This window comes from Melanostigma gelatinosum, assembly GCF_949748355.1.
Source record: "Melanostigma gelatinosum genome assembly, chromosome: 7".
Classification (NCBI taxonomy): domain Eukaryota; kingdom Metazoa; phylum Chordata; class Actinopteri; order Perciformes; family Zoarcidae; genus Melanostigma; species Melanostigma gelatinosum.
Window position 1 is genome coordinate 16,438,585 of NC_136640.1, and position 25,712 is coordinate 16,464,296.

Genomic DNA, 25,712 nt, shown 5'->3' on the forward strand with positions numbered 1-25,712 from the left:
ATAAAGCAGCCGGACGGAAGTTCATTTTTTCTCTTTTTTCTTCACCAAGTACGGATCGTCAGAGAAGTCAAACATCAACGCAACCGCATTTTTAAAAAACTGTTCTGTTATAAAATATGCACCCTTCTGCGATACTTTCTGAATGTATTCAATGTTATGTAATGTGATTATTTAAAATGTAAAATATCTCTACGACAATGGAGAACTTAAAAATGCTGAATACAACTTAGGGACTTGGTCCCTTTAAGAACTTTTGCACAGACCGGAAGTGGTACTGTCACCTTTTGAGCATTTCTCTCAGGTCCAGTGTTCAGAGGAGTAATATTTCTGATAACACTTGTTAGTGCTTCGTATTAGGTAGTGCATTTTCACACGAACTCGGTCTAAACGATGGCCCACTACGAAGAAATGTCCGTGCACGGATATGATGACTTCTGTCAGGCTGTATCTGAGAGAAAGGGAAAGGACATTTTTGTGTATTTCTCTGGTAATAAAGACGCCCAAGGAAAGAGCTGGTGCCCCGACTGTGTGACAGGTAATGTCATATATTGTCTACCTTGATCCAACCTGTATAATATAGCCAATAGATGTGTGGAAGTTACTTTCATTTTGAGTATACTTGAAATGTATGATCATCTATAACCGTATGGGACAAGCTTGTCATTGTTCTGGTCGTGAGACGTTCGTAACCTGTATGTCTTTCATTGATCTCTACTTACATTTGGACATTTGGTGCATTGTTCCTTTCAGCGGAACCCGTTGTAAGAGGACAGATGACTCATCTTCCTGAGGGCTCTGTCTTCATCTACTGTCAAGTGGGAGAAAGGGCCTAGTCAGTATTTTACTTTTCTATCTTTAATGAAACACTGTGCTGTCAAAAGACAATGTGTGCTGCGACTAACACTTAAAACGATCAGTTGAATCATCTGCTCTAATGAAATATAATAAATAACCTCAGGTAATAAGAGCTCAACAACGTAACCTAACATCTCCAAAAACTGTTGATTTACAGTTCGACCAACAGCCGAAAACTCAAATAGATTTGATAGAACAAGATTTTGAAACAGTATAAAATGGAAAGACAGGTAATTCTTCTTAGTTTATGAAGCCAATAACAAGTATGCATACCTGCTAAAGTACTAAAAAAAGTATGTGATCAACAAAATATCAATTTAAACATTTTCTGTTGTTCAACTGGCAATTTGAGCAACTAATGGTTTCAGAATTACATTATGCAATTGCATTTCATGAATTCATATTTTTGGGAACTGATACCAACTAGAGCCAGAAATATTACATTTCTAGACAGCCAGCAAGTCTTTTGTGTCACGAGGATGAATCTGATGCATATAAATAATTATATAAACCTAATAGAGGAATGGTAGCCCGAGAGAAAACATTGAGCTTTTACTAGTCAAGACAGAAGTATTTCTTTAAGACACTTCATTATCTTTTAATTAAGACTACTTTGACATTGTGATATTTGCACCCATTCAGTCATAAATCTGTATTTACATGTTGACCATCTGCATGCAAACAATGGATCAGGCCATAATGCTACTAGACACATATACGATAGACTGTTGTCTGTAAAAGACAAAAAAAGGATTTCTGTTCTATGGTATGCTGTATAAATGTATAATATACATTAGAGCACCAAATAATGCTTAGTCGTAGATTTCATAGTAATTTACTTCTCCAAAAAATGTCAGATTTCTGCAAATGTATTTTCTTGTTGTAAAGCTGAAAGTCCTCTTCAGCCTTCCCGTGTCTGCTCTCAGATGTGATCCTGATGAATTATATCAGCTGCCTAATAATGTTTTTGTTCATGCTTCAGTTGGAAGGATTCAAATAATGACTTCAAGAAGGCGCTGAAGTTGAGTGGAGTTCCCACTCTGCTGCGATATGGCACGGTAAGAATGATTTGCCTCACTATCATATTGACATGATGAGACTAAAATGAGTTTTACTGTAAATGTTTAGCTGAAAAATCCATAGAAATTAGATAATAAGAGACAATATTCAGGTATCATCCAGTCTCATACAAAAAAAGCATAATCTTATAATATTGCTATAGCTAGAGTGGTCTAACGAGTGTATTTATCCCCCCCCCCCCACCCACCTGTAATCCTGTTTCAGCCTCAGAAGTTGGTGGAGGAAGAATGCTTCAAATCAGAGCTGGTGCGGATGATGTTCACTGAGGACTGAGGGATCCTACGCTGTTCACATCCGCCATTTCATCATTTCTTCAATGTTAAACAGTAAATTCACCACCATTCAATTCCAGCATTATTGACAACCATGCACAAGTTTCATCTCCTTCTGCAATGTGATGCAAATCTGCAACTGTGTAAGCTCCAACGTAAGATACAGCTATTCAATTAATCCAGCACTTGAACGTCTGCAAAGAGAAACACGAAGAACGGATGTAACTCTAATAGTGATTCTTGTTGGGCTGCTTTATGTGCAATCACTCAATTGTTATTTTGTTATTTGAGTTTGATATGTTTCTTCAAATGTAACGTTAATCTAAAACACTAGTTGATTACATTTATAAAAAAAATCATTGTGACCATTTTTTACGTGATTATTTGTGTTGCCTTGCAGTAAGATTCAAATAAATTAACACTTGATGTTGAACATGTGTAGCAGAAGGAAACATTCTTTGTAGCGATGACTCCGATCAAGGCTTAAAATGTGCCTGTCTCACAACCATGTTTTTATTGGATGATTTCTGTTTTTGGGGATATTGACATTTGAACAAAGTTTTTATTTGAACTACAAGTTTTTTCAGCGTTTTAAGACTATTTTCCTCCTCCATGCACCTTGGAAGTATGTACTCCACTCAGAAATGTACTCCACTTAGTTTGTTGCAGCCCGGGTAGCTTCCTGTTGTGGACACTAGGTGGCAGCATATCCTTAGGAATAGAGGGTACTTTACCCCAACCTTAATCTTTTTTAAATAAGCAGATTTTCATCTAGAGTTGCCGAATGAAACTTGTTAAATAATCAAATCCTAAGCACTTAATAAAACATAATGTAAATTGAATGATGTAATATAAATAAAACCTAAAATCCAACTGCTTTTAATCAGAAATTTACACAAGTGTGAGTAAACGGAACATGTATCAGGATTAAGCTGCATTTTCTATTCTAAACATGTAAAAAAAATCCTTAGAGTATCGCGATAAAGTGCCATATTTGTAGCTATAATAACCAGACGCCATGATTAAAGTCTCTGCTGTGGGGGGGCGCAACCGCTGTTGCAGTCAGGGCGATTTAAGCGGAGCGCATTCCTGCACAGCGCTCACACCGGAGGACGAGCCGCGGTGAGACACACACACACCGCAGCGCCTCAACCGGGGCCAGGAGCTCACCTAAAACCTCTGATTGGAGGTGGAGGAAGTACCGGGTGTCGCTCGAACACGAGCGGTTTACACGCACAGCAGCCTCGGCTGAGGGGTAACGTTGTGCGTTCGAGGACCGTGCGCTCGCGATGTCGGAGTTTCTGGTGAGTCTGCTCGGGGAGCGGCTCGTCAACAGCGAGAAAGCCGAGGTGGACGTGCAGTCGCTGGGCGCCAAGCTGTCCCTGGTCGGGCTCTTCTTCGGATGCAGCATGAACGCCCCGTGCAAGCAGTTCAACGGCAGCCTGTGCGAGTTTTACAGCAGGTTCAAAAAGGCGTCGGAACACAAGGACAGATTGGAAGTCGTCTTCATCTCGTCCGATCAGGACCAGATACACTGGCAAGACTTTTTGCAGGAGATGCCGTGGCCCGCGTTACCTTTCAAAGACCGACACAAAAAGGTAAGATTGGGCTGTGGTGACGAAGAGGAACACCGGCAAAATCAGTGCTTATTCTCCGAAGAGGGTTTAGTGGGAATGAGTGGGAAAGCCCCTGTTGGCCATGTCCGCTTCTTCTGTCTCTGCACAGGTGCACAAGGTTTAATGTGGGTCCTTGAATTAGTTTCCTTGCATCATTCACGTTTTTTAAATCAGATTCCATCAAATCTGACTTTAATTATATGGGCTTCTGTCATATTATCATAAACCAAATAAATGTAGTTCTTGGAAACACACACAAACATAATTCAGAAAATCTAATTTTATAAAGCCAGGGGTTAAAAAAAGGATCTGTGAAATGTAATCAGTGTTTGCAAAGACTTCTGAGCAATTTAACGAGGAATATTACAAACAAACATTATATTTCACCCTTTAAATAATCACACTTGCAGCTCTAAATAAACCATTTGTCCATATTGTTCCTGACTTCATTTTTTATCAAGAGAATCTAAATGTGGCAGACCAGACATTCGTAACTTATTATCAGGAGAGGAAACGGAAAGAAAGGCGGAACATCTTTTGGTCTCTCCACTGAATAACGTTTCTGTTCAAGGGATGGTTATTGCACATAATATTCCAGCCAAACGTCTCAGAGCACTCTTATCTTTGGATACATCTTATTATCCGTGTGCCCAGTGATGGCCTTTTATTTTTGCCATCATCTCATCTATATCTTTTACTGGTTTCTTGATTATTATACAACAATGCAGTGCTTGGAGGATTTCTAGTTTAATTGTTTTGATTTGTCCCACGTATTAAGTATATCAATTTGTCTTCTTTTTTTGGGAATCATGAGGCAGCTTGGATTTTATTTCTGTAATATTTATTTTGAAAATATAGTGTAAAAACTATAGCTTTATTCTGGAAATAAACAAAGAAAATGTATATATATTTTTAGGTTGCCACTATATTATCAAATTGCATCATTTATATCATCATACATTTGACTGTAATCTCATATTTTGATGAATTTTTAAGATTCATATATATGTGTGTGTAAAAAAATGATTGCCAGTTTCTTTTGTTGATAGCTAAACCTTCTCCATAAAAACAGAAAATCACCCACTTACATCTTGTGTATGAATTATGCAAAATATATATATGGTGGAGGTTTCCTTTACCAGTTAATAAGTGATAGTTGCAGCTGCATAAACGTGAGATCTTTTCAAATGACAGGAATGACTTCTGTGTGTGTGTGTGTGTGTGTGTGTGTGTGTGTGTGTGTGTGTGTGTGTGTGTGTGTGTGTGTGTGTGTGTGTGTGTGTGTGTGTGTGTGTGTGTGTGTGTGTGTGTGTGTGTGTGTGTGTGTGTGTGTGTGTGTGTGTGTGTGTGTGTGTGCGCGCGCGCGTGCGCGCTACTGTGGGCCATCCGTGTTGTGTTTGCAGCACAGGTCTCTTTCTCTTTCACTAAATCTAAATGTAGGTGCAGATGAGGCATAAACAAAGATCCGTTGGTCAGTTTGGTTTCGCATCGTGCCAGCCATGCATGTCGGTGAATGCTGATTTTTGTTTGCAAATTAAAATGGATTGCTATGGATTCAAATGTTCGAGGATTTTGACCGTTTTGCTTTTTAGATAAGACTTGATTATACTTTTAGGAGAGAATGTACCTTCCTCATGTCATACAGCATGTGTTACAAACCATACTGGCCTAAGATGTTTAGCACATATTGTCTTCAACACCGTCTGTATTCTGTCAGAAAGGATGCATGTTTATCAGACTCGCCACGTTTAGCCATTTCAACCCTAACCGCTCTTTGTGTCGGTGAGGCATGACTTGGACTGCATCATTGTCTTGTAAATTCTTTCAGATTGCCAATGATGATTTCCATTACACCTCATAATGAAGTCCAGGCATGAATGAGGCTCACAGATGACAGGGGGGGGGGGGGGGGGGTTGTCTTGTTTGCGTCTGGGGCGGAGCACGTCCATCGCTACAGTGCAGCGTTGTTGTGTTTTTTTTTAAACTGCTCCTGGAGACTGTCTGTGGCATCAACATAACCATTGTTCATGTTCTTGTTGGTGGTCTATTGGCTGCCTCGGCCTTATGACAATACAGCAGCACAGTTGTGCATCGGTGTTTTGCAGAGGCCTGTAGTTTTGGTCCAGTCTGGGCTTCATCCAACCTCTCGGCCTATTCTCTCTCATCACTGTAACAACAGCAGTGTGGAAACCCGTGTGAGCATCGGCAGCTTTAGTACAAGAACACTATTTTATAAATGTGAGAGGCGTGCAGAGCGTGTTGTTACCCCTCATCTGCTAGTTCATGTATGATTTATGCATGTTGGCATTTCAATTATATTATAATGGAACATGCATGTATGCTGGGATCTGCGCATTAATTTAAACTGCAGCATTTCCTTTTTTTTCCCCCTCTGGATATTGTTGGTTTGATGAGTTGTAGAGCTGCAACAATTAGTCGATCAACAGAAAATGAATTGGCAACTATTGTGATAATCGATTGTATGTTTTACAAAATGTTCAGACACTTAATGCCAAATATGTGCTTGTTGCAGCCTCTTAAATGTGATGATTAGATGTATTTCTTTGTCATTTATGGACAGTGAAGTTAATATCTTTGGGTTTTGGACTGTTGCTGGAATAAAACAAGCAACGTGAATACATCAAATTAGGCTGTTGGGAATTTGTTAGTTATCGGTCACCATTTTCTGACAACGAATCGGCGAATCAAAACGTATGAATGTAATGAACATAATTGTCAGTCGCAGCCCTAATTAGTTGCCCATTGTGTGTGCATTCATGTGTCTTGGTGGAACACAAGGTGGTCAATGAAAATGCACACTTTCTTTTTTTTTTTTTTTTTTTTTTGGTCTTATAATTAGACGTGTCTACTTCACGTGTGAGATTCATATTTTGCGAATAAGGAAGTGTGAAGGCAGCTGGTGACGAGATCGGACAACAGGGTCTCTCATTTGGCTCCGAGTAACAGACGAAGACGGAGAGAGCTGAAGATGGCTTGTCATGTCTGAATGTGAACTTCACAGAAAGTGATGAGTGATGTTGACTCAGTGCAGGGCCGTGTAGATGTTGCTGGTCTGCAGACTAAGTGGCCCTCTCGCCTCTCGTCTCGGGCTCTATTTGACTTAGTGCAAGCCGAGCTCATCCCCCTGAAGGGTGCACTTTCTCTTTCAGGGCCTCGGCGCCCACCTGAGAATCTCCGACTGCACCTCCACTCCTCCTCCTCACCCATCTGCCCTGTACGGACCTGGCTATATCTCACTGGAGGCTGTCCTTTTTACTCAGGGGCCTTCCTGATGCAGAAAATGCGTATTTAATCAAGAGGGGGTGAAAGCTGTCATGTAGTTCTCTGATGGTTTTGTAACCAACATAAATAGACATAAATACATTTAGTTTATTTCCTCATGTGCATGTCTGACTCGCATGTTTTGTTTCTCTAAAGGTTACACTTTGGTCAGTTTGTTTAATAGAGTGGAACATAGTTGGTTAGTAGTCTTTCTTATTTGATGTTTTGCATTCAGAAGGTGGTGTCACTCTTAAAGCCAGGCAGACCACAAAGTCAGAACCCAGTTTCTGAACAGCATAGAGGATATCCACTAGTGTTTGTGTCCGGGAATCCTCCAATCGCGTGTTCCCCCCCGAGTGGATGTCTGCTTGTTGTCCGGGGTCGGCCAGCTGTCTGGCAGTATTGGCTTGCTGGCAATGCCTTACATGGACTTGTGCAGCAGGAGGGAGAGAGTTCTATGTAAATCAATTAAAGCCTTGGCCAACGCGATGTGAAAACCCAACTTGACCAAAGCGGAGAGAACAAGCTGAGACGCTGCCAGAGCTGCTCCTGCGGGGGGGGGGGGGGGATCTCATCGCGGTGAGAGAAAGGCCTCTTGTTCAAGTCCTCCTGGTCGGGGGTTCTGCTCGGTAGCCGGCCCCCAGAGGCAGGACGGCCGCTCACTCGGCCCACAGCCAGGGGCTGAGGGTGCAAGGGGCTGAGGAGAGGGGCTGAGGACGTCTTTCATCAATAGGTCACTGATCTGCTGAACGCTGCAGAGCACCCAGCCCATTATAGCTCCTTGCACTGTTACAGCAGAAACGGCTTGAAAAGGGGCCCAGACTGTTTAATCTGCAGGTGGTAATTCCCTCTTCTGGATCCGTCCATGTTGCTGTTGGCCCGTACCGTTGGATGTTTTCTTCTTTCACTCGCACAGTGTGGGTTCATACAGTCAACAGACTGTGACATTTTTGAGGTTTCTCTGATGTGGAACATCTGTAATTGAGAGCTTTTAGAAATGTAATTGTAGGATTGGTAGAGGATGTATTCGTCAGTTTCTGCTCGGCATGCCTGTGCTGCAGCCCAGGGGAGCAGACGTCAGCCAGATATCAAACTGAGGTCTTTAAGATGGCCAGGTTGGTAGTAGAGGTGTTTCATCACGATACGGTATTATATTAATTCTTTGGACATGGATACAATATTTGTTTTTCACAAAATCTGCAATGATGCAATTTTGATTCAATTCAGGGGCCTGCGATCGATTTGAGTCCATGTATGACACTTGGTTACATTTCAACTCACAAAAAGCAACTAAAATATGATTTGGCAATTGTATGACTGGGCTCTGTAGGTAGGAGGTGCGCTTGGAAGGAAATGGTGACGCAGACGTGCATATCTTGATGATAGGTAACGATGTTTTCTCTGTACATCGATAATATTGGATGGTTGACCACTGATTCGATATATCGATCCAGATCAATGTATAGTTACACAGTAGGGAGGTAGCAACGCAATCTACATTTCTGCCAGACGTTTAAAAGTAAAATGAATACATTCTTGTAAAAACATGCAGAATTCATTAGATCCAAAGACTGACTTTCCATTGGGAAGGTTAACTAAGGGAGATGTAGGCGGATGCAGACACAGACTTGCAGTAGATGGAGGGTGGTCTAACGTACTCCTCCACATAAAGCTGTGAACCTGAAACAGTGACGCCCTCTTTTAGATTCCTAACTCTGATCAAAGTACAGAAGCTTTCAGTAGTCTGATCTGAAGTTGGCTCTGGGACTAAATGGAGAATAAGATAATCCTGACTTCAAGGTGTTTGACCCTGGCAGATAAGATGACTATAATGAAAAGGAACACCTAACCAAAAGATTCATGTTGTTTAATTACATTTTAAAGATTAGTAACCCCCTCCCCAGAAATGTGTAATCAGCACTTAATTCTATTTACTTACAATTCATTTAAAACGTATTTCTAATAACATGAACACGGATTACAGATTTATTTCTAATTGCCAATTCAACAATACTTAGAAGTCTTATATTCAGGCAAAGGAAGTTCTGTGTGTTGGCATAATACCTGCAACTAGATAATACATCCAACTGTTCAAATGACATATTATGATGTCTTTATTTCAAAGCAAAAAAGTACATGAAATGCTACAGACATTCTTCAGGCATTTAATTGATTAGGATGTGTTGTGCCTCTCTGCATTTTGAGCTTCAGGTATGATCGTGTACGTGTTTTTTATGAAAGCTGATTGGATATTTGCAATGTTGTTTTTGTTTCACTGGTCGTGAAATATGCATCACTTCAGCGCCAGCAGTGTATCAACCTGGGATAACAACGGTGTAATACAAACATATGTAGTATTGTAATGCCATGGCTTTTGCAATTACGACTATTTATACATTCTGTTGGGTTTTGTGTAAGCTGACCCGCGGAAGTGTGCATGCCTGGCTGCGGCGCTGTAGTTTAAGGTGACTCCATTGTCCTGCAGCTGTGAGGCCTTGTTGCCGTGCGCCATGTTTGACAAGAGCTTATGTAAAGAATGTGGGCAGACACCTGCTCCACTGAAGCCGTTCAGGGCCAGAGGGCATGGAAACGGTGTGTTTGTGAGGGCTCAGGATACTTTGCAATGCCAGCTGTTACATCTCACACCACCAAGCTTGTGTTACGGTCTTCTTTCACCGCCCATTGTGTCTTCTTTACTGGGAGATCTGTAATATTATGAGAGGCCACAATAGAGATCTCATCAGAGGTGAAGTTCGGAGGCTCGCCTTACCCTGGTGAAAGTTTAGGGAACAGTCGCACTGTGTGTCTCGTAAACAAACCCATTCCCTGTTGCAACTTAATCAGTTTTTACTTTCTGTTATCTACCCGTCGGAGGACAACACACAATAGCTGTAAGGCTTCGACCTCCGTCCGCGGTCCTTGGACCCCTGAAACGATACTCTGGGATTGAGTTTTCGCTCTTTGTCTCCGTGTTCTCCAGCTGGACTGTGTGCTTTTCAGTCAAGACTTTCCAAAGCGGAGTGACGTTAAAGATAATGGACGTGGCTAATGTGTTCACCGCAGTGTCTGCTGCAGTAGCTCTCGACGAGAACAGCAGATGATTCCTCCGCCTGCATGCGCACATTACCCCAAACCTGCCCATTTGACACATACTTGCCAGTCAAATCATCCAAACCAGTGCAGCATAAAGTTCAACATGTGATCACTTGATATTCATCTTGGATTCTACTGATGACAGGAAACAGCTCAGACCAAGCTTCTTTCCATGGAAATAAGCAGCGGGTTGTTCCTTCAATTCATAAATCTTCCATCATCCTCTGTCTTTCTTTCTTTTAATGCTACTGCGGCCGTATCCGGGAGGTTTGTTCGTCCTTTTTTTCTCTGAGCCGAGAACCCGTCACGGACGGGTTGTTGTGCGTGGACCCTCCCCCACTCAATCCTCCGGTCTCTAATTGCCCCACACCGCAGCTCGGCAGCCCCTTCCAACATAATAACAGCATAGCCGCCCCAGGGGCATCCTGGCATCCGGAGCTGTCTTTCCTCTTCCTTTTGTTATCTCTCCTAGATTGAATGTTGGCTCTTTGTGGTTGCCCAGTTCCCCCCTCATCATCAGCACTGATCGTATTTCTTAAGCTAAATAAAAAGACACGGTGATGGATGCACGCTTTGGTCCGTCACTGACAATGTTCATCTTAAGCTCTGACTCTCAATGAAACCCATCTTCTTCAGGATGCTGTATCAGTGAGTGGCAGTGTTGATTTGATGTAAATTTATTCATTGTATGAACATTTCTGCCGTGACAAGTTTCCCCTCGGACGATAACCCTTTCCCTTCTGTGTGACCTCCGCCCTGCTTCCAGGATGGCAGCACTGTTGTGTATATGGAAGCAGTGAACCCCCCCCCCCCCCCCCTCACTGGGTTGTTTTCATCCGAGTGTAAGTGCTCCTGCAGCTCCTGCTCGCCGCACAAAGAGACCCACTGTCTCAGCGTGTAGCATGGCACACTGGCACCAGCCCCGCTGTCTTGCCTCCAGTTTAGCTGGTGCATGTAGCGAAGGGATTTTTTTTATCTAGCAACTGACAATCAGCAGCTTGATTTCTTGAGTGCAAAACTGTTTTCGGTTATGCTGCCTTAATAATTGTATTGTGTGTGTGTGTGTTTGTGCTGCGCTTGATTACACCTAAATGATGTGCATTGGCCATTCCCAACCACTAACCCAGGTTGTACCTCTGCCGTTGTGGAGACAGTGGAGCAGCTCAACTGATTAAAAACAAAAGACATATTGACAAATTTGTGTTTTAGAGGAAAATAAGCATTGGATTACAAACTGGTGTGATAAACGATGGATAAACCGTTATTAGTGGCTGAAAGTGATGCACTGTGTAAACATGTGAAACGGTTTGCTAAAAGTAATGAACAGCTGAAATAGTTAAATAAAATAGATGAAAATGGAGGAATAGAAGGTGGGAGTCACTGCCTCAAGCTAGAGAAAAGGCTCCACTCTGCTCTGATGGGTCTTCTATGATTCAACATAGATTTCATGTGGGCAATGCACTGCATCTTATCTATTGTCTGCTGCTGTAATCACATCGTGGGATTTTTAATGTTGTGGATCAATTTGTGAGACAACTTTGTGCGTTTCCAAACACCTAAACAGTTATCACGGTCTACTGTACAAGGATGAAGATCATCTGGCTTTCATTTTGGGTTTTTTCAACCCATCCTGAGCCTTATAACAAGCAAGACTGTGGAAAACGAAAGTCGTAAATGGCCTGAGTGGATAGGGATCAAGAGAGGTCTAAAGCGGTGATATCTTCAGTATCAGGCGCCAGTGGTCAAGAACGTAAACGAGCATATTTCCCAAAATGTTGCGCTATTCCTGTAATGAAGTATTGACAGTAAAACCGGATAGTATTTGCAATATGCCAAGTCTCATCTGTCACATCCTATGACAACCTGTCAGCATGCACATGCACTCACACACCAGCCAACCCCAGTCACTCAGCAACAGACCGACTGAAGAACCAGTGGAAACTGAACAATATTAAAATCCAGAAATAGCACTTTGTCAGTTTCTTTGACAGCTCAAAGAAACTTTCTAATTGTAACTTGCGTGTTCATATTTACCCTTTTGTTTACTGTTTCAAGGAGTAAATGTACATGTGCTCATTTTACGTAATTCAGATCAGTTGGTTCTAACTGCCGCTTGATCCTCACTTTGCTCCGAGGCAGATGCCACATTTACAGTAAGCTGATAATCTCCCACCGGACAGCGAGCCAGCTGAGGATATACCATGTCTGAAAGGTCACAGACGGCTTCCATAATATCGCAGTAGCTCTCCGTTTACATGGCTTAGCGTGGTAGCAAGTTAAGGATTTTAACAGTTGCTTGAAAAAAAACCAAGAATTTATAAGCAAGCGTCCTCAAAAAGTACTTTCTGTCGGACCTCAGCAACTCAACGAGGCTCGAGCTGCGTAGCCAATTTAAATGCTGTCCTTGCTAAGTTGGCATGATGCATTCAGTAAAAGTAGAAATAAATTGAGGGGAGTCTGGCTGAAGCAGACCTCATGGCCTGAGAGAGTTTGCTCATTATATTTTATAATAACCGCTTGGAATCATTTCCAGGCGCACCCATACCCTGCTCCTCCAGGAGATCGCATACAAACATGCATTCTTGAATTTGGATCGTATTTTAGATTTTGATTATCAATCTAAATATTCCAAACAGTCTGCAGCCAGGTTCACAGAGTTTACCGCGCCTCTGTTATTTGACACCAATGCAACAGCACGCTCTCCACATAATTGCACATTATATCTACTTGGACAATTGGATGTGTTGATATTCCCAGTTGGTATGCGTCATGGCGTGTGTGTGTGTGCACGCTCGAGTCATGTGACTCTTTAGAATACATTCGTGAGCTATTACTCAGGGTCACTGGTGGGCAAGCTCATCTGGAAAACTAATAATGGTGCTGCAGGGTTGCCAATACATTGATTCATGCTGGTGTGTTTTCAGTAACATCACATTGACGATATGAAGCAGAGTTATTTATTAGCTGGCTACAAAATATTTACTGGCACTGAAAGCCTGTGGCGAATTACCATAATAATATGTGCAGACTTACCTGCTTATGTCACTTACTGTATGTAATAATTAGTGATTTCAGTGTTGGCAATTCAAACAGTTGTAGATTTCCTATGTGGTTACAGCATCTTTCTAAATATTCTGAAATATAAGCTGTTTCGGGGGGTTCTTTGTAGATAAAATGAGGCCACCCTGTAGTACAATAACTACAACAATAATCTTTTTTGATGCTACTTCTGGGGGTGCTATGTTTGTAAATTTCCCAATTCTACAAATCTCTTCAACAGCAAACCTTTCCGGCATCCGTGAAGTGAACGCCTCCCAATTATGAGATGCAAACATCGTTAGAGTACTTGAACCTGCATAACCATAGAGTTAATACTTAATTGATTAATTCATAACATAAGCTAATTTGTATCTGTGATCAGTGTGCAACAAGCTGGAAACAAAACATTGTCGTCATAATGAGGTGAAGATGGCAAACATTTACGTATTTACACATCGGCGACACATCGAGCCAAGAGTCATACTCTTTATTTTCGCTCTGTTTTGTTCTCCACCAATTTCTTTTTAGCTACAAAATGCTCAACTGTGTTCAAACTGCAAAGTTGGGTGTTACGAGTTTGTCATTTCAAGTGGTACCATTCACATAGTCTTTGGATCCATGCCATTCAATGTTTTGTAGGGACATTTCAATCAGTGATTTGTTTTAAATACTGACTGTACTTTGAGGCTGTTTATAATATCTGCTCTCGACAAAACTGCCCTTTTTTTTTTTTTTTACAGTAGTTCTTCAGATTGTAGTGAGTGTTGAAGTCTGGCTTGTTTGTTCACTTTAGCTTCCGTAAGTAAAGTAAACAAGCACAGAACTTGACCTTGCTGCTGAGAAACACACCGAGTCTGTATAGCGTACCGGAGCAGCATCCGGAGCATTCACTGACGGTAATCCATGTGGAGTTATTGGCAATGTTGCTGGCTGTAACAGGGAAAACGTTAGAGGGAAGACTCGATAAAAGGCTGGCTAACACTAACCATGACAGGAAGCAAGGGTGTCATGGGAGGTGCTGATTATCTGAGAGAGAGAGGGATTGAACACTCTGAGTGAAGCAGTAGCCTTGGATATTATCTCATTTTGAAATCAACTACGCCATGTCTTCCTTCAATAAAAACCCCACCGCACGCATTCCACACACATTCCACCTCATGCAGTTTCAATAAGGAGTGTGTTCGTCAGAAAAAGCCGCACACAAATCATCACACACTTTAAGTTGTTGAGCGAGCGGACCCCCTGCTGAGGCTGCTCTGTGGCTTAGCGCTGTCTCTGTGTTTGGGGGCTAATCGCTGTTTTGATTCGTCTTTTTTTTTTACCCAATCGGTTGATCAGCTTAAGCCTGTTGTAAGGCGCACAAGAGGTCTCATCTTTTCACTGTGGAACGAGAGCGGCCCTCGGACACAAGTGTCCAGGCAATTAGAGACGCCGGGGCCTCGAGGAGAGATTACTGGCACACGGAGTTGTGGCCAGAGCGTCTTTCTAGTCCCGCGCATTGTTCACGCGGGTGTTGAGACGCAAGACGCTTGGTGCTGTTTTCTCAAAGGGCTGCAGAGGAGATAACCGACCGCTGTCACTGGGCTCTTATCTTTGGATGCGACATCAAATGACAGACTTCAATGCTGTAACTTGCTTTCCCACAAATGATGGCAATGGGAGGTCTTGCTTTCTGATGTAGTATCCACACTTTCAGAGGCGGTATTCTCTCTTTCAGCCCATAATTTGACATTCAGTTGCTATTGTAATGTGAATATATTCTTACGTAAATATATATATATTTTTTTTGGTTTCAACTTCCATCACGCCTGGTGTTTTGTTTGGCTTATCATATGGCAACATAATGTCACGGTAGCATGGTAAAGCAGTTTGCATGCTCGTGAGCTGTGCGGAGAGCCTCAGGGTGCCAAATGAAAGTGTGCTACTTTGCTTATGGTTAAGTGAGCCTGATTATATTCATATTAAAAACGTTACCTAAGGTTCAACAATGCATACATTGGGATAACATAAATGTACCTCTCTGTTTGTATTCCACCTTATAGGTAAGGTTGCACATCAAGGGCAAAGATTGTAGCGCTGAAATACTTTGAGGTATTTGATTTGCTGGATTGGCAAAAGCAGACGTTCCCATCTGGTTGTTTTAGTCATAAAAAGTTCCTCAGTTGATTTACTGTAGTGATATTCTACATTGAGTGACATAAAGTGATGACACATGCCCACTCCTCCCACTTCCAGGTTGAGCTATAAAAAAAAATCCTAAAAGATCACAACTGAGCAGATGCAGCAAGCCTTCACAATAGCATTTGATTTCTGGATTTCATCCAACAACCTCACTGATGTGAAATAACAATGTCGATTTTCAGAATACACCCACATATATGTCACTTTTTCTGAATTGAATAATGACTTACAGTTTTATTACTTCCATTCCATGTGACTACCTTTTTGAAAAATAGCTTGTCAAGAGATATATATTGGCACAGAAGAGCTGCTTTGTTCCCTGAAAGGTTAAAGCGTAAGACCATTCCCCCCCGAGGATGGCCACGACAATATAATGTCACATTGCTGCTCAAGCATTCACACACATTCACTGTTTGCAACTATGCACATTTTTACTATAGCATCCAAAATATTGTCTTCACAGGGAGACCAACAGTTTTTCTAGTTTTCCTAGATGTGAACAGGACTTAACGCTAAGGTTTTATGGTTTCTTCCTCTAAAGGAAATGAACTCACAGAAAGCTGACGAGCTTTAAAGTGAAACCCTGCTGGTGAGCCTGTCGGGTGTTAAATTGAGTCCGGAGACCGTGTGAGCTTAGGGAGTGGGTAAACACAGCCAAAATACTCAACCCGCCCCGCTGCTCCACACTCCACCAGTATGTCACTCGCCACCTGCTCATTTGACAGCGCTGCTGGTTTTGTGAAGCAGCAGGTGTGCTCTTCAAGTCCTAGTGGTAGCAGGTTCCGATCCGGGAACCCCGGTCCGTGTGTTGTGCTCGGTAAGCCTGCGTTCTCTAACGGTGGAATAGAGACCGTACGCTGGGATCATTAAGTGTGGCCGCATCAATAGCCAAGTGTTGGTGTGCACACAATCCCCCACAGAAGCATGCAAGCAGAAAGAAAGGCCGGATGTCAGGAATGTCTGTGTCTTTGTGCCAAGTCGTACCCTTTCCCCTTCTCCCTTTTCATCCATCGTATAATTATGGTGTGCAGCAAGAGCTGGAGGTATGTACCATGTTTTTAGAAGAGTGAACGGGAGAGAATAAGACAAAAGAATTATTAGTGCTGTGAGGCCAAACCCCTTGAGAAACAAAGGCATCTCCATCACTTCATCGCTTCCCCTTCAACGCTTTGTTGCTCCAGGTGTTCAATGTCTGAGCAGTCAGAGATGAACTGCAGATAGACACTTTGTGCAAAGATACGTTTTTGGAAAAAGCCTGAACTTTCTGCAAGGCTGTCAAAATTCTCACAGGTGCTTTATGAAACTCTGCTTTCCCTCAGTTGGACTTCTTCACGCTTGAGAGGCTGAGTGAGTGCGAGGAATCCTCTTAACTTTGCTGTGGTGGGAGAAAAGAAAACATCTGGGTCGGGATCCACCAGTGGGGTGGAGATATGCTCATGATGTATACTGTAATTATGCCTTCTAATTACTGGCATCAGAGCATAATCACTAAATATGAAAGCAGTATTTCACATCACTCGTGCTCACAGGCTATTATTATTGATGGTCTTTCTTTCTGTTTTTGAAGCCATTCCACCAAGGCAGAGCTGAAGGACGTAACGGTTTGAAGTACAGAAAAATGTATCACGCTTTGGAAATAAAAGGTGGAACTGACTGTATGTTATTTTGCTTCCTAGGCCTCCTTTTTAACATGCTCTTCCTTTATCCGTTCTCAGAAAGGGAAAGCGGCGCCAAGTTAAATACCTGGCGTGGCCTCAAAGCTCAGAATATTTCCGCGGAAAGCAGAGCGGTTTGTGTGGATAGAGATAACAGATTGCATGTCTTTTGTGGCCGGTTAGTAAGCCCAGTTTTTGAAAAATGGGTGTGTCACACACTGCCCTGGAATATTAGGTGACGACTCACTGGGGTTTCTCAAGTGTGACCACTTTGATCTTGAGTCTGCTGGTATCACAGTCGTGCTGTGAACCTTGACAAAATGGAGCAAGAGTGTAGATTATATTAAGACTAATATTCATTTATGAAGAGTCAGGTGTGACCTAGTTTGGTCTGATTTTACCGCGGCTCAGTTAGTTCTTATGTCTCGCTGTACAGCCTCCTGTTGAGGGGTTGTCTATTTCTTTTTTCCTCCTCCTTCAGCTTCCCTTCTGTTGTAAGATCCTAGATTTATTTTGGCCTTGAAAGCCAAACCTGCTGGCCTAGAATCATTTTTTTTAATCAGGCTGCTTCCTCTTGATGGTTTACGCTGTCGCCCACAGGACGTCAGAATAAGCCAGAAGAGTCAGAGGCATCCCTGCAACCTTTGCTTTTCCGTGGGCAGAAAGACGGCGATGCAAAGAAGGATGGAAATATTGCATTTTCAATGATCTGCACCATCTTTGATCTTCAAATCGCAGCCATTACGTGTCATGATTTTCCATGTAAAATTCCTCAGATTACCATGCTTTTGATGTTCATTCATCTCGGCTTTGATATCGCCGGGCTGTGATTGTGAATGTAACTTCTGATTTTGTGCAGCGTTTACGCCATACAACAACACTGCTCATTATGCAAACACTCAGATAACACTTCTTTATCTCAACAATGAAAAATGTGTTCCAGTCACACTCCGTTTGTATAGATGCCAGAGGGAAATATGCTGTTGGTTTGGTGGTTTAGTGATGCAGTCGACTGTTAGTTTGTGTGGCATTAAGTTTGCAGATCGAGAAACAAGAGCGAGGCTTCGTCCACAGTCCTGGGCCTGCTCTCGTGTTTGCCAGTGGTGGAGTGTGAGCAGCTGTAGGCGGATGCCAGCCTGAGGACTGAAATAATTACTGCAGTATGCCGGCTTAGTCAACACTGTTCAACTGCAGCTGTTTCCTTTTGGCGTTGAAAGAATTTCAAAGGATGTAATGTAGCTTCTTTTTTTTTTTTCTTTTTTTTTTTTCAAGAAAGGGGGGTCATAACTACCTAGCAGTGGTTTACTGGTCTGTGGTCTCATTCTGGAAAGCAAATACACTGAAAGTTTAATGGCCAGAGTCTGTGACCCGGAGTGGGAGCTGACACTTAAGTGCAGACAGGACCACTTCGGAGATTTATTATCAACCTGATGGGCGTGGACGCACACTTGTGCGCTCACACCGTTTCGCTATGTTGTTTTTTATAGACTACACCCCCGCGGCAGTGTCCTCTTCTGTTAAGATAGTATTTTTACCTCATAACAAAGGGGAGGCCGGAGCCAGCCATGTGGCCGGCTTTGTGCCGTCGACACACACGCTGCGATAATAACGCTACCAAAACTGGTTTACAATTATAAGGAATTTAATTCCACTGATGTAAGCACGATTACAGTTATACATTGGAGTGTACACTCCTATGACATATTAAAACAATACAACCCCATTTGGAAAAAAACTACCTCTGGTCTCAGGACACAGCCGTCCAGCAGATTCTCAAACTAAAGAGGCAGAAAAAACGCTTCTCACCCACCCACATATTAATTCACGACTCCTCCCTTCCGTCTATCTCAATTTCTATTGGCTACCCACCCTCAGCTCAGCAAACGCCTGTCTTCACATCTGTCTCTCCTGAGCAGCTAACCCATTCAATGATTGTCAGTTACGTTTTAAACCCTTCTATAATAATCCTTCAAAATAAAAGTTATACTTCTGCACTTGGCAGAAGTTTCATGCTTCTGCATGTATGTTTATGCTTATGTTTATCTTAATTATGCATTCTCAAAACCCTTATGATTATGACTAACTATGAATTATTAATTATTAATTATTAAACACTTTTATTATATCTACTAACTACAGTTTTTTACTCAAATTTCTTACAATTCCCCCCTAACTCACAGTTCACTGTGAGTTAGCTACTCAAATGTAGTTAGTTTTTCAAATGTCCCTGGAGACCTCCCCCCTACTCAATCCAGGGAAAGGCTCCCTATCTATCTAAACCGAGGCAAAGAATGCATGCACACAGATATCATTTCAAGTATTTCTGTTCAGTTCGTTTCAAGATAGAGTGCGTTGGAAGTCACTGCCTTCCACGTCTTGGGGCTGGCAGGATCAGGATACAGCCTGTAGGCTAGAGAACACATACTGAGAAGCCTTGACTGTTCTTTTACACGTGACAAAATTACATTTCTTAATCTTTTACACCCTAAAATCCCTTTATAACCCAATTAAACAAGAAATTTAATCTCCAAATACTCATCCAAAACAATCCGTCTATTTTCCAAACTTCCAACATCTCACTGGATGTTTTAGAAGTCCATCTGGATGGTCAGGAACCGCTCGTGAAGTCCCTCTGGTGGCCTCATCTAGACTGTGGCCATCAGAAGCTCCAATTCGTCCTCATCCTCGTCACATAACTGGTTGCCTGGACTGGTGTCTGGCTCATCGGTGAAACAATAAACCCCTGTTGAGGTCCACGGATGCAAGGGAACCCCCATCCACAGACAACTAGGCGGTCTATGATGACAGCACACAGAATAATTACGATTGCCAAAAATGTATGTTTTCACTGGCTAAGCATACTTCCCAACCAGTCGGTGAACGGATCAGTGACACCAGAGTTGTCTGCTAGCTCTTGGCTGAGTGCTGTCAGTCCCTCCAGCTCCCTGGTCACCGATCCATCAGGAGCTGTGTCATTTGGAATGAAAGTGCAGCACGCAGACCCAAACATCTGGCACACGCCACTTTTCTCTGCTAAATCATATCTAATGCCATTCTGTTCTGCAAGGTCATTAAACTAGTCTTCGCCAGCTGTGCATGCAGTCCTGATATGGCGTCACTGGTGAAGTTTACTAAACGCTGTTGGTTATAGTAAATGTAGTTGATCCAATCGACATTTTTATTAATCATCACCCTCTGAGAGAAAACAGATTCTAAATCTGCTGCTATTTGATTTCTGGCTTGAAAGTCATTAGACACCCCCCTTGGCAGTCTTATGACATCTTATGTACACTTGGTCATCAAAGGCCCCCTTCGGGCCACCGGCATCTCTTTTGGATCTTCTGTTAGCATGTGGGCGTGGAGAGATGAGTTCTCCATAAGTTGCATCAGTGACAGGCAAGATATAGAATGACAATACAAGTTGCACCAACGCACCTGTCCAATCTTTAGGCAGGATTGGATGTATGGTTCTTCCTCCACACCATCACCATAAATCAGCTCTAGGTGCTGTCTGTCTTAACACACTGTTATATAGATAGTCGCTAGCGTTGTGACTGTGGCTACAATTTGCAATAATACTACCTACATTGGGCCCCATAGCTGTATCTGAGACTATACAATCAAATGGACCCTCTGTAACCTTGAACAGAGGTGGGGTATTATATTCTACAGGTGGGTAATGCCAGTGTAGCCTCTGACAAGTGTGTTGGAGGGGCAAAGTGTCATCAGTAAACAGAGTTAAAATACAACTAAATTCAGGACTTATGAGTCTGAATCTTGAAGGAACTGGTGTTGCTAGGGGTTGCTCGGTCCTGATCACACAATACAATCTGTACTACTGACTTGAAGCCGTATATTGTACCCACCATAAATTCCCATCTGCCATTCCGGTTTCCACCCCTTACCTCATTCTCTGCGTCAGTCGTATGTCGAACCTGGTCTTTTTACAGGCTTAACAATAATCCTAATGAGCCCTTGTGGGGCAGGACTATCAGTAGCCTTTCCCTGTATTACGTAAAGTCCTCCGTCAGTCAATTTAGGTAAGTCTTAAGGATTACATCTACCCACCCCCTTTGTACACATCACAGGCATAATATGATAACAGCTTCCCATACTTATGTGTGGCAGGCCCACACTCGTCAGTTATGATGCACAAGGTTTTGGACATCCACCCGTAGATGTGTTCATACCTGGGACCGGAAACGACTTCACAGAAGTCGAACTGGACCGTTGATGTTGTACCTTCTTTGAACGTAAGAGTGAGAGTTACATTTTCATAGGTGAGTGTCGTCAGATAAGCCTCTCTACGTGGTCTAAGATCGGTTTGATTAGCTACTGAGGCTAAATGTCGAATCCTGATGTAGTCATGCATGTGATCTGGTTCCTGTCTGTGGTTAATTCCACATACTAAGAGGGAAGCTACTGAAATCAGGAAGAAAGTAATTACAGACTTCCATAACCTACTGAAGCTAGAGTCTCCCAATGGAAGTCCTCGCTTAAACTGTGGGGGAAACGTCATTGTCAGTACTGTCTAAACCCTCTTTTGAGGTGTCTTTAACTTCAAATTTTGCCTGTCTGATGTTCAATCCTGTCTCTGCGAGTGTCACACTCGTTACCTTCGCTGCTGCACAGTGAGTGAGGTGGTGTCAAGTAGCTCTAGTTTTACCTTTCACCTTTACTGCATGTGAGGTTGCCAATACTACCTCCCATGGACCGGTCCACCTTGGTTCACTCCACCTGCGCTCATGGACTCTTATCCACACCAGACTGCCTGGTGACACATCAGCCTGCTTCCTTTCGTCAGCTGCTGCTTCTGCGTTTGTCACCTGAGAAAACAACACTCGGCTCATGTTAGTTAGAGCTCCCGTATATTTCTCAATTTCTAGAGTTAGCAAGTCTAGTTGTGGTTTATCATGACGTTATTAAATCTCAAAATTTGTGAGTAGCACCTTTACTGAAAACGATTCTAAATGTGGATCTACAAAAAATGTTTGACACCTTACCATAAATGTTTGACACCTTACCATATCCCCCCTTCACCTCGATATCTCTGCTGTAAGGGATCACATGGCAACCATCTATGTATCTTGCCTATACAGTGAACCCCCCCATGGTCCTGGTGACAGCATGGGCATCTGTTGATGTCTCACGGGAGGAGGTCCAGCTGGACCTGGTCGTAGGTACTGCTGATGTTGTGGTGGGAACGGAGCATGTTGTGGTGCTGCACTGATCTGTCTTCCTCTTCCCATTTGCCTTGGGCAGTCTCGGGCCCAATGGCCCCATCTCCCACATACGTAGTACTCACCAAACCTGTCAGGGTTTTCTCTGTTTCCTGGTTGACCATATCCGCCTGCTCTTTTATGAGGGCAATCCCTCACCCAATGACCTTCTCTCCCACATACGTAGCACACTCCCTTACTTACAAGACCCCCACGCCCCCCTTTATCGTTACCTCTCCCTCTGTTGGATGCACCACTTCTGCATCGTGGTGGGGGCTGATTGTACACCACCGTGGGGGCTGGTACTGCTGGATTTTGTTGCTGCTGGGCTTCTGCTGCTATCATCTGTTTCTTGGCCTGAACTTTTCTATTTAATTCTCTGTCGACCTCTGCTACTTGCAGTTTCAGCAGTCGCCGCTGCATTCTCTTTATATCCTCGTCTTCTTTACTTTCTGCTCGTCTTTCCTCTATCTGCTGTTGCAAATCTTTTCTAATGCGTTCTACTTCTGTTACTTCACATTTTAGTCTTCTTACCAGTGCTCCTACTTCCTTACTCTGCTTCTTTAATGTAAACATTATGCAGCCTAGGAGTATTCAAATGTGTGTATTAAATGTGCATGCTTGTCATCACATGAATCAAAGTCAACTCACCCTCTGTGCTGTATGGCGTGTGGCCGCTGACTCCAAAACTGGGATCCGCTGCTCCACTTCCCAGATCTGGACCCACTCAGCCACGCACCTTGACTGAAACAAACACAGAACTGCCAAAAGTTCAGCAGTAAATGTTAGCATACGTCTGTAGTGTAAGAGAGGTCAACGATCTCTCAAATATGTTGCGCCGTCCGTGTCAAAATTGATTCTTAGGAACTATGTAAAATAGTAAATGTACCAAAATTAGTCAATACTGGATATGTGAAGGAATCTCGAATCCAAAATTGAAGCTGGAATTCCGAAATCAAACTCAACATCTAAATCAGAATCACAATCACAATCCAGTTCCAAATCAGAATTCGAAAGGTTTAAAATTGGAAGTAAAATGAAATTAAAAAACACTGAATAATTAATCAATTAAATATTAAATTCAACTTTAAAAATCAATAACTGTGTTCAAAGATATTCAATCAGAAATACCAATGTAAGTCAAACTGTTGAACTGCACTTACACTCTGGTCTGCACAATACTGAGTCACAATTAAGTTCAAGAATTGAAGAAACACAACTGAAACCATTAATCTTTGTTAAAATGCTGAACTAAAACCAAAGTCAACGACTAAAGTTATAATGCTTAATTAAAACTAAGGTCAGGATATGAGCTCACAGCTCTTAGACAATGAATCTCTGAAAATTCAGATTCTAAACACTTCTTTACGGTTACCTGCAGTTAGTCCTTCTTCTGTTTAATTGTTTTTAAATCTCCTTTTCTTTTGCCTTATGTTCTGATGCTTTTAATGGTTTTATGTGAAGCACTTTGAAATGTGCTATATAAATAAACTTGCCTTGCCGTCTGCGCCGAACCGGAAGTTGTTCTGCGCCAAACCGGAAGTTGTCATGAAACCGGCTTTTTTGTACAGATATGCTAACCGCAATGCTAACGAAAAAAACGGAGCTTCTAATACAGCGTACGCACACACAAGTATCACCAAAATCCCACACTTTAATTCCACTCATACGCCTTCTGTCTCCTCTCTCAATCCAGCCGTTATTTTATTTTATAAGCACTTATTTTACATACAGCGTACCGCAACGCCGGAGCTACACGTAGCTAGCGTTAGCTCCCCACAGCGCGGTCATGCAATATCAATCATTTTAAACGTATTTCCACGCTGCTAAAACACAGACTAGTCACACGTATTATTGGACTTATTTATTCATCAGTTTAAACGTATTTCCACGCTGCTAAAACACAGACTAGTCACACGTATTATCGGACTTATTGTCCGGTTTTTTTTCCCTTAAACCTCCGGTTAACCGGCTTTTAGCTTCTCCAGACCCGGGTTCACTGTTACGTATATGAAACGCGAGTTATTCACTGCCAACGCCAAAACCACTCACCCAGTCCGCCTAGTACCGCCAAAAGCCGTTATTCTACGTATTCTGAATCATCCACACGACCCTCTAATTATACATTCACAGCCAAAACAAGCGAGTGTGTCTTTCCTGAAGTCTGCGCCTCAGAAGCTAACTCCCGCTAGCCTAGCTACGCTACACAGCGTACGCTTTCAAGACCCGAAAATTCATGCACGAGACCCGCAAAGGGTTGCAAGCCAAAGCCGGAATGCCACGAAATCTCAGTCCGCCAAGTTACATACCTGCTTTTGAACAGTTGTCAGCACAAACCCAGCCATGCACCCCAGAGCCGGAGGATCTCAGAGCGATGCAAAGCTAGTCCGCTCTAGCTAATCAACTGCTTGGTATCAATGTGATGATTTAATTACTTACACAGCGCTGTCCGTCTTTAATTAATTCTTAGGATCCTTATACTCTTGACTAATCCCTTAAGTTCATCATACTTCAGACAGCAAATCATACTTACCTCAGTGGAACATGGCCTCCCTCGTGGAACATGGCCACCGGCAACGTAGCGTTAGCCGTTAGCAGCGCTTAGCCAAGCAGAGATTCCCCTAAGGTTCCTAATAGCTAACTCACAGATTTCATGAAACGGCTCTGCCGACCGATATTGTGGGCCCAGGATTGTCTGCTTGACTAATGCCGCCGTCAGCACACACAGCGAGGCCGGCAAGACTGTCCCATCTGGGGTGCCAAATTTGTTAAGATAGTATTTTTACCTCATAACAAAGGGGAGGCCGGAGCCAGCCATGTGGCCGGCTTTGTGCCGTCGACACACACGCTGCGATAATAACGCTACCAAAACTGGTTTACAATTATAAGGAATTTAATTCCACTGATGTAAGCACGATTACAGTTATACATTGGAGTGTACACTCCTATGACATATTAAAACAATACAACCCCATTTGGAAAAAAACTACCTCTGGTCTCAGGACACAGCCGTCCAGCAGATTCTCAAACTAAAGAGGCAGAAAAAACGCTTCTCACCCACCCACATATTAATTCACGACTCCTCCCTTCCGTCTATCTCAATTTCTATTGGCTACCCACCCTCAGCTCAGCAAACGCCTGTCTTCACATCTGTCTCTCCTGAGCAGCTAACCCATTCAATGATTGTCAGTTACGTTTTAAACCCTTCTATAATAATCCTTCAAAATAAAAGTTATACTTCTGCACTTGGCAGAAGTTTCATGCTTCTGCATGTATGTTTATGCTTATGTTTATCTTAATTATGCATTCTCAAAACCCTTATGATTATGACTAACTATGAATTATTAATTATTAATTATTAAACACTTTTATTATATCTACTAACTACAGTTTTTTACTCAAATTTCTTACACTTCCCAC

General features: G+C 42.6%; 2 protein-coding genes across 2 annotated transcripts in view; both read left to right on the forward strand.

Moving 5' to 3' along the window:
• The first annotated feature begins 285 nt into the window (after positions 1 to 285).
• Positions 286 to 2,613, forward strand: txndc17 (thioredoxin domain containing 17). Its single transcript, XM_079272066.1, has 4 exons — positions 286 to 535; positions 751 to 832; positions 1,838 to 1,913; positions 2,140 to 2,613. Exons 1-4 carry the CDS (start codon positions 391 to 393, stop codon positions 2,206 to 2,208), a joined length of 372 nt encoding a protein of 123 aa, XP_079128192.1. The 5' UTR covers positions 286 to 390; the 3' UTR covers positions 2,209 to 2,613.
• A 713-nt stretch (positions 2,614 to 3,326) lies between these two features.
• Positions 3,327 to 25,712, forward strand: part of nxn (nucleoredoxin) — a 61,072-nt gene continuing 38,686 nt past the window's right edge. Inside the window, exon 1 of the mRNA XM_079271680.1 lies at positions 3,327 to 3,805. Coding sequence (XP_079127806.1) covers positions 3,497 to 3,805 — 309 coding nt within the window. The 5' untranslated portion in view covers positions 3,327 to 3,496. The remainder of the gene's footprint in view (positions 3,806 to 25,712) is intronic.